Source organism: Oncorhynchus masou, chromosome 5 (genome assembly GCF_036934945.1).
Source record: "Oncorhynchus masou masou isolate Uvic2021 chromosome 5, UVic_Omas_1.1, whole genome shotgun sequence".
Classification (NCBI taxonomy): domain Eukaryota; kingdom Metazoa; phylum Chordata; class Actinopteri; order Salmoniformes; family Salmonidae; genus Oncorhynchus; species Oncorhynchus masou.
In genome coordinates this window covers 78,075,774-78,084,997 of record NC_088216.1, presented here as the reverse complement: position 1 = coordinate 78,084,997, position 9,224 = coordinate 78,075,774, and the positions used below count along the sequence as shown (strand labels likewise).

General features: G+C 42.8%; 1 protein-coding gene across 2 annotated transcripts in view; it reads left to right on the top strand.

Annotated features, from left to right (window-relative positions):
* The first annotated feature begins 572 nt into the window (after positions 1-572).
* LOC135540314 (potassium voltage-gated channel subfamily D member 3-like) overlaps positions 573-9,224 on the top strand; it is a 172,868-nt gene continuing 164,216 nt past the window's right edge. For both annotated transcript variants that reach the window (XM_064966901.1, XM_064966900.1), the window contains exons 1-2: positions 573-880; positions 1,750-2,897. In XM_064966901.1, coding sequence (XP_064822973.1) covers positions 1,795-2,897 — 1,103 coding nt within the window. In that variant the 5' untranslated portion in view covers positions 573-880; positions 1,750-1,794. The remainder of the gene's footprint in view (positions 881-1,749; positions 2,898-9,224) is intronic.

Sequence of the window (9,224 nt, the reverse complement as noted above, 5' to 3'; positions counted from 1 at the left end):
TACTTCGAAATTGCATTGTAATAAGTGTCAATTATAGAGGCTATTAAATATGTTCATTATTGAGTGAATATGCGATTTGATAAGGGATCTTAAAAAAGATGAGACAATCAATTGAGATATATAACCATGTAATAAAGAAAATGTTATAAAGCACAGACGATACAAGTATTTCCTGATCATAGAGATGCTGGCTGCTATCAAGTGTTCTAGTTATAGCATCCTGTCATGTCATACAATTTGTCTAGAAGGCAACTTCTCTCACTGTGCTGCGCGTAATTGAATTGAGGACATTTTCCAGTAACACCAACTTCCTCATTAAAAGTGTGCAGAATAAAAAGGTTGATATTTTCTCAAATTAACTATAAAAAGTAAATAAGAAAGAAAGTGTTGTTGACACATCCGTCCATTTAGTCGGTCGAGTGGACTGATTTTGCACCGTAAAATTGTGTGAGAGGAGCCTATGCGCACGATAGAGTGAGAGAGAGAGAGAGAGAGAGAGAGAGAGAGAGAGAGAGAGATTACGGAGTCTGACTCATGTCCATCACCCACTTTTCTAGTCATCATCACAGTCATGAGGTAGGTGTGAATATCATCCTGAAGGCTGCGAAATGAATCTGTGCTGTCTGTCCAAACCGCAGGTGCATCAATATGTAGGTGTGGTTTAAAGAACAGACTTTAAGGTTTTAGTGAATTTCATTAACACATTTACGATCGTTCAACGCATCGATATCCCCATCTCGTGGTCCTCTATGCTTTTTTCGCTTATTCGCACAGGGGTCCTTCAATTTCGCGTCTTTCAATTTCTGTAGCTTTTCCCCAGAGGAGTAATTTTGCTGGAGGATCGCGCATTGAAATTGTTTGGATCTTTCCTTGTTTGGAGGTAAGTGATAAAGAAAGCTTAGAAGATGCACCTGATGAGTTGTCTATATTTGTTTCTAATGTGCTTGTCTGTTTTTATTCTCTTACTTCTACAAGTATCCTAACATGTGGAGTTGATCATCGTAATCAGAATGTTAAAGCATCGAAATACAGAATTGTATTCGACTAACGTTAGAGCAAACAATCCTTTCGAGATTTTTTCTTTAAAAGAAAAGAAGAGCTATAAATAGGCAAAGGTAAACTTGATTTTCTATAATTTTACATCATTTTTCTTCACATTAACATTATCCTTAAATCTGATACAGACCTAGCGATATGGCACTTCTGACTCAACAGGTCTCTCTCTATTCTGGAGAGACCAATTCTATTTTTCATATATGTTTAACAGAGCTTCCTAAAGAGGCTTCACATTATCCTCTCTTTCTTAAACCTTCTGTTCAGTGAGCTCTGGAAATTACAGGGAATTTGACCGCCTGCTTAGAGATCTTGTGGTGTTGGTGTTCTGGCAGAGGGAGTGTCATTATAGTCCTTGCATCCATCTCCATCTATGAATTCCAGAGTGGATACATTTCCTGTTATAACACCACACCAAGTGGTGGGGCTACTGTTGGGATGAATAACAGAGTCAGGGTTGTGACTCCAACAGTCATGAGAACACAGAAGACTAGCATCAGCGATGTAACCTATCATCAAATATTTGTTTGAGTTCTTTAGAACGCAATAGGCTCTTTGGTTTATGATGGAAACACTTTAATACTATGAGTTGCTATAGTAGTTTATAGTGCAAACCACCTACCATGCAACCAACTTATAGTGGAAATGCTTTATTCATGGGTTACTGATTTTGTGTTGTCTGTTTCTCTGCTCAAGATGACAGGTCATTTTAAGGCAAGCGGGAAACCAGAGTGAGTTGCCATGGCGGCAGGAGTGGCTGCATGGCTTCCCTTCGCCCGGGCAGCAGCTATTGGCTGGATGCCTGTGGCCAACTGCCCCATGCCTATCGCTCCTAGAGACCACACAAAGAGACATGATGAGCTGATCATCCTGAATGTGAGTGGACGACGCTTCCAGACCTGGAGGACCACACTGGACCGCTACCCAGACACCCTGCTGGGAAGCTCAGAGAAACAGTTTTTTTACGATGAGGAGACCAAAGAGTATTTTTTTGACCGGGACCCTGACTCCTTCCGTAGCATTCTCAACTTCTATCGGACGGGCAAGTTGCACTATCCACGCTATGAGTGCATCTCGGCCTACGACGAAGAGCTAACCTTCTTCGGCATCATCCCGGAGATCATCGGTGACTGCTGCTATGAAGAGTACAAGGATCGGAAGCGGGAGAATGCTGAACGTCTCCAGGACGACCAGGATGACAACAAGGACTGCAAGCTGCCCAACATGACATACAGAGAGACCATGTGGAGGGCCTTTGAGAACCCTCACACCTCCACCATGGCCCTGGTGTTTTACTATGTCACCGGCTTCTTCATCGCCATCTCAGTCCTCACCAACGTGATAGAGACGGTTCCGTGCGGTGCCACACCTTCCCAGAAGGACATGCCATGTGGCGAGCGCTACACCGTAGCCTTCTTCTGCATGGACACGGCCTGCGTCCTCATCTTCACCATAGAGTACCTCATGAGACTGTTTGCCGCGCCCAGCCGTTACCAATTCATGCGCAGTGTGATGAGCATCATCGACGTGGTGGCCATCTTTCCCTACTACATCGGCCTGGTGATGACAGACAACGAGGATGTGAGCGGAGCCTTCGTCACACTCCGTGTGTTCCGTGTGTTCCGCATCTTCAAGTTCTCCCGCCATTCGCAGGGCCTCAGGATCCTGGGGTACACGCTGAAGAGCTGCGCCTCGGAGCTGGGCTTTCTCCTCTTCTCCCTCACTATGGCCATCATCATCTTCGCCACCGTCATGTTTTACGCAGAGAAGGGGTCGTCGTCAACCAAGTTCACCAGCATCCCAGCCTCCTTCTGGTACACCATTGTCACAATGACCACGTTGGGGTATGTCCTCCTTCTGTCTATCTCTCTTTCTTACCTTTTCTCATCCCTATCTCTCGCTTATCTCTCCCTCTCTTTCTCTCCACAGTTTTAGTTCTCTCTCCCTCCACTCATGTGGTCCATAAAATGTGTGTCTTCTCCGTTGGAATAATGCCCCCAAGATAATTCAAGATGGTGCCCAAATAATATCTTCAAATCAGGAGCTCTCCATAAACCTTACTTGGCATCCTAAAAAGTAAATCCTCCAAAGTTCAATCCAAACAACAACTATGTTCCAAAAGTGCTATAATTAGTTATACAACTATAATTAACACACCTTAAATGGTTGATTACTAGACTTGACCTGATGCTAAAATGCTTGCCTGTGTTGTACAAAAAATGTAATACCTCAGGCTATTGTTTTGATGTATTTTTGTAATGGTTTTCCTGGATACTGTATGTGTTCTGCTGTTATGGAATATGGATAAAAGCCAACAGCACTGTGCTAAATTTGAAGTTGAAGCATGAAACGTCTTCAATAGACTAGTGGGTGAATGTGGTATGAGGCTGCTGCCAGTGTGAGTGATGGATGGGTACCACCACTACATTCACCTACTGTACCAGGCCTAACAGTATACATTTACATTTACATTTAAGTCATTTAGCAGACGCTCTTATCCAGAGCGACTTACAAATTGGTGAATTCACCTTCTGACATCCAGTGGAACAGCCACTTTACAATAGTGCATCTAAATCGTTAAGGGGGGGGTGGTGAGAAGGATTACTTATCTTATCCTAGGTATGTTATTGAAGTAGTGGGAGATGTGTGTTCCGGAAGTTGTGATTCATCTGTCCTGGGTGTATTGTGTCTATTGTCATTTCTATAATTTCCTTGATCTGCCAGTAATCATGGTTTACTCTGGAACACATAGTCCCAGAAAACAATATTGTAATAATATTTAGGATCCTGAATGCCGGTGAAATTTGTATTTGTTATAATGAAGATAACTGCACATTATTTTTAATGTTTTCAAGAACCGTCTATAGGTACTTATGAAGATTTCATACTTTTTAAAACTATTTTCCTCTTTTTATACTTTGTCTCTTTCTGCCGACTTCTCATTGGGCTCTGTCCATCTCCACATCGTGTTAGTCATTGGTCTCTGTCCATCTCCACATTGTGTTAGTCATTGGTCTCTGTCCATCTCCACATCGGGCTAGTCATTGTTCTGGATCCATTGTAGGGGTTTAATTGTGCACAGTCAGGAGCCCCATCTCCACATTGTGTTAGTCATTGGTCTCTGTCCTTCTCCACATTGTGTTAATCATTGGGACCTGCGCCATCTCCTTGTGTTAATCATTGGTCTCTGTCCATCTCCCACATTGTGTTAATCATTGGGATCTCTGTCCATCTCCACATTGTGTTAGTGATTGGAGATCTCTCTCCATCTCCACTTGTGTTCAGCTTGAGGTGGTCTCTCATCCATCTCCACATTGTGTTAGTCATTGGTCTCTGTCCATCTCCACATTGTGTTAGTCATTGGTGACTTGGTCCATCTCCACATTGTGTTAGTCATTGGGCTCTGTCCATCTCCACATTGTGTTAGTCATTGGAGAGGAGGATCTCTGGTCCATCTCCACATTGTGTTAGTCATTGGGCTCTATCCATCTCCACATTGTGTTAGTCATTGGGCTCTTCCATCTCCACATTGTTTAGTCATTGGGCTCTGTCCATCTCCACATTGTGTTAGTCATTGAAGGCTCTCTCCATCTCCACATTGTGTTAGTCATTGGGCTCTCAAGTCCATCTCCACATTGTGTTAGTCATTGGGCTCTGGGTCCATCTCACATTGTGTTAGTCATTGGGCTTTTCTATCCATCTCCACATTGTGTTAGTCATTGGGTTAGCTCTTGGAATCCATCTCCACATTGTGTTAGTCATTGGGCTCTTCTCCATCTCCACATTGTGTTAGTCATTGGGCTCTCCCATCTCCACATTGTGTTAGTCATTGGGCTCTATCCATCTCCACATTGTGTTAGTCATTGGTCAGAGACTCTGAGGTCCATCTCCACATTGTGTTAGTCATTGGGCTCTATCCATCTCCACATTGTGTTAGTCATTGGAAAGCTCTCTCCATCTCCACATTGTGTTAGTCATTGGGGCTCTGTCCATCTCCACATTGTGTTAGTCATTGGGAGAGATGAGGATCTCTCTCCATCTCCACATTGTGTTAGTCATTGGTGATCTCTCAGTCCATCTCCACATTGTGTTAGTCATTGGGCTCTGGGTCCATCTCCACATTGTGTTAGTCATTGGTCTCTGTCCATCTCCACATTGACAGTTAGTCATTGGAATGACTCTGTCCATCTCCACATTGTGTTAGTCATTGGTCTCTGTCCTTCTCCACATTGTGTTAGTCATTGGTCTCTGTCCATCTCCACATTGTGTTAGTCATTGGTCTCTGTCCATCTCCACATTGTGTTAGTCATTGGTCTCTGTCCATCTCCACATTGTGTTAGTCATTGGTCTCTGTCCATCTCCACATTGTGTTAGTCATTGGGCTCTCTCCATCTCCACATTGTGTTAGTCATTAGGCTCTGTCCATCTCCACATTGTGTTAGTCATTGAAGACAACTCTGTAGTCCATCTCCACATTGTGTTAGTCATTGGTGGATGTTAGCTCTGTCCATCTCCACATTGTGTTAGTCATTGGTCTCTGTCCATCTCCACATTGTGTTAGTCATTGGTCTCTGTCCATCTCCACATCGTGTTAGTCATTGGTCTCTGTCCATCTCCACATTGTGTTAGTCATTGGTCTCAGTGTGTCCATCTCCACATTGTGTTAGTCATTGGTCTCTATCCATCTCCACATTGTGTTAGTCATTGGTCTCTGTCCATCTCCACATTGTGTTAGTCATTGGTCTCTGTCCATCTCCACATTGTGTTAGTCATTGGTCTCTGTCCATCTCCACATTGTGTTAGTCATTGGGCTCTGTCCATCTCCACATCGTGTTAGTCATTGGGCTCTGTCCATCTCCACATTGTGTTAGTCATTGGTCTCTGTCCATTTCCACATTGTGTTAGTCATTGGTCTCTGTCCATCTCCACATTGTGTTAGTCATTGGTCTCTGTCCATCTCCACATTGTGTTAGTCATTGGTCTCTGTCCATCTCCACATTGTGTTAGTCATTGGTCTCTGTCCATCTCCACATTGTGTTAGTCATTGGGCTCTCTCCATCTCCACATTGTGTTAGTCATTGGTCTCTGTCCATCTCCACATTGTGTTAGTCATTGGGCTCTCTCCATCTCCACATCGTGTTAGTCATTGGTCTCTGTCCATCTCCACATTGTGTTAGTCATTGGTCTCTCTCCATCTCCACATTGTGTTAGTCATTGGTCTCTGTCCATCTCCACATCGTGTTAGTCATTGGTCTCTCTCCATCTCCACATTGTGTTAGTCATTGGGCTCTCTCCATCTCCACATTGTGTTAGTCATTGGTCTCTGTCCATCTCCACATTGTGTTAGTCATTGGTCTCTGTCCATCTCCACATCGTGTTAGTCATTGGTCTCTGTCCATCTCCACATTGTGTTAGTCATTGGGCTCTCTCCATCTCCACATTGTGTTAGTCATTGGTCTCTGTCCATCTCCACATTGTGTTAGTCATTGGGCTCTGTCCATCTCCCATTACGAACCTTGGTCTCCGGAGTGAGAAACAGTCACTTAACCAACTGAGCCACTCTGTCCATCTCCACAGAAGATGAGGCAGACACAGCAGTACTTAAGACGGTGTATTTAATAAAGTAAAAAGGAGAAGTCCTTCAATACAAAAATGGTAAATCCAAAAGGTGGTAGGAATAGCACAAAAAGCCTCAAGAGATACTCAAAACAAAAACAGAATTCCACAAGAGCATCCACCGGAATCGACAAGAATACACAGAACACTAGGGCTGGGTGCTAACATACAAACACAGAGCACAGGACTGGTCTCTGTTTAAATACAATCAGGGGAAACAGGCACAGGTGCAAATAATAATGTGGGAACATAAGGTCAAAAAGCACAATGGGGGCATTAGTGACCAAAACCCGTGTTAGTCCCTGGCCAAATCCTGACACTCTGTCCATCTCCACATTGTGTTAGTCATTGGGCTCTCTCCATCTCCACATTGTGTTAGTCATTGGGCTCTCTCCATCTCCACATTGTGTTAGTTATTGGGCTCTCTCCATCTCCACATCGTGTTAGTCATTGACAATGACCTCTAATGTCTTACTGGTAGACCGGTGCTGTTCTGATTCTTCACTGGTCAGCTAGTAAAGAGACCTTGACGCTTATTTCGCCAAGCAGCTAGGAAGTCTCTCCAGAAAATAGTGCCATTTATTTTGCAGAAGCAGCCAGCCGCTACACTTCCTGGGGACAAAACAAAACTTGACAAGTAATAAAACACTGATACACTGATAGACAAGGACAGTCACACACATTTACAATACATCGATATACAAACAATACAACAACAAAAATAATGTGTGTTAGAGTGTGTCTGTGTGTGTGTGTGTTTGCCATTCCATGAGTTTTTTTAAAGGTAATTTTGCTGTTTATTTGAGTAGTTGGAGATGGGAGTTCTATGCGATCAATGCTCTGTATAAAACTCTGCATTGCTGTGAACTCGTTTTGGATGTCTTGTGTGGTGTGTATGGGTGTCTGAGCTGAATTTTATTTGATTATGTAGACAATCTGGAATTTTCATCACAGTAATATTTCTCATAAAAACTAGAAGAGAGGCAGTTAATCTTTTGCCAACCCTCAACCAGGAAAGACATGGTATGTATGTTGTTGATGTTAGTTTGGATGTGCGGTTAAGGACAAAGCGTGCTGCTCTGTTTTGAACCAGCTGCAGCTTTTCTAGGTCTTTCTTTGCTGCACTTGACCATATTACCAGACAGTAATCAAGATGGCACAAGACCAGAGCCTGAACAACTAGTACAGTTGATTTTTGTGTCAAAAACACTGAACATCTTTTTATAACAGACACCCAGTTCAGGCTTGTTTCTGTTTTGTTTTCTACAAACTCACTTGCTGCTTCATCTTGGATTGACATGGTTGTTGACCTTGAGATTTTAAACTCCAATAACAGAGTGTCCTTCATTTCTATTGCTTAGTTTAGCTTTGGTTTAAGGTTCAACTTTTTGTCAAAATCTTGAAAAGCGAAATAACTGGAATACATGGGTATTTGGGTTGGCATTTTCAACATGTCTGTCGAATAAATCAATTTGTTCTATACTATAATAATATGAATAACCCCAATCTTCTATAATTTACTGTAAGTGTGGATAAAGCTTCTCATTATTACAGAATGGGATCACCACAGAAACTCAGTAGTCAGTCAGCCATCTTTCTATTTATTTGTATTTTTTTATCCGTTATTTTACCAGGTAAGTTGACTGAGAACATGTTCTCATTTGCAGCAATGACCTGGGGAATTGTTAAAGGGGAGAGGAGGGGGATGAATGAACCAATTGTAAACTGGGGATTATTAGGTGACCGTGATGGTTTGAGGGCCACATTGGGAATTCTTGTTCCGACACAGCGTTTCTAAAGCCTGTCACTTTGCTCACCTGCTGAAGGGGCATATGCACAGGTGATGAGGTCACCCATTTCCCATCTGTCTCTTTATGTAAGAACTATGGATGCAAACCAAGCAACCTTCTCTGCCCCAAACACATTTTACCAGAAAATCATTTTACCAGAAAAGTTTTGTGGACGTAGAGATGGTGTTATCTTTTTTATTTATTTTCCTTATGTTTTAGTAGATTTTAGTCTGTGTTTTGTTGGATGGGACCTTGCAATATTTTGTAAAAAAATGTTTGTACATTTATTTAAGCAGGCAAGTCAGTTAAGAACAATGACGGCCTAGGAACAGTGGGTTAACTGCCTGTTCAGGGGCAGAACGACAGCTTTGTACCTTGTCAGCTCGGGGGTTTGAACTTGCAACCTTCCGGCTACTAGTCCAACGCTCTAACCACTAGGCTACCCTACCGCCCCTTCCTGCTGTTATTCTCTTTGCAAGCTAAAATTAGGGCCTAAAAATCTGTATAATGGAGTACTAACCCTCATCGGCATACCATCAGCTGTGATTATGCAGTATATGTGTGGTAAATATTCCTCCGCATCCCAACCCCATTATCAATTCCAGAAATACCTTTACCTGTGTGATGCTATTAATGAATGGCTTTCCATCCCAGATTGTCTGGGTGTGTATTATGCGTAGAGAGAGAGAGAGAGAGAGAGAGAGAGAGAGAGAGAGAGAGAGAGAGAGAGAGAGAGAGAGAGAGAGAGAGAGAGAGAGAGAGAGA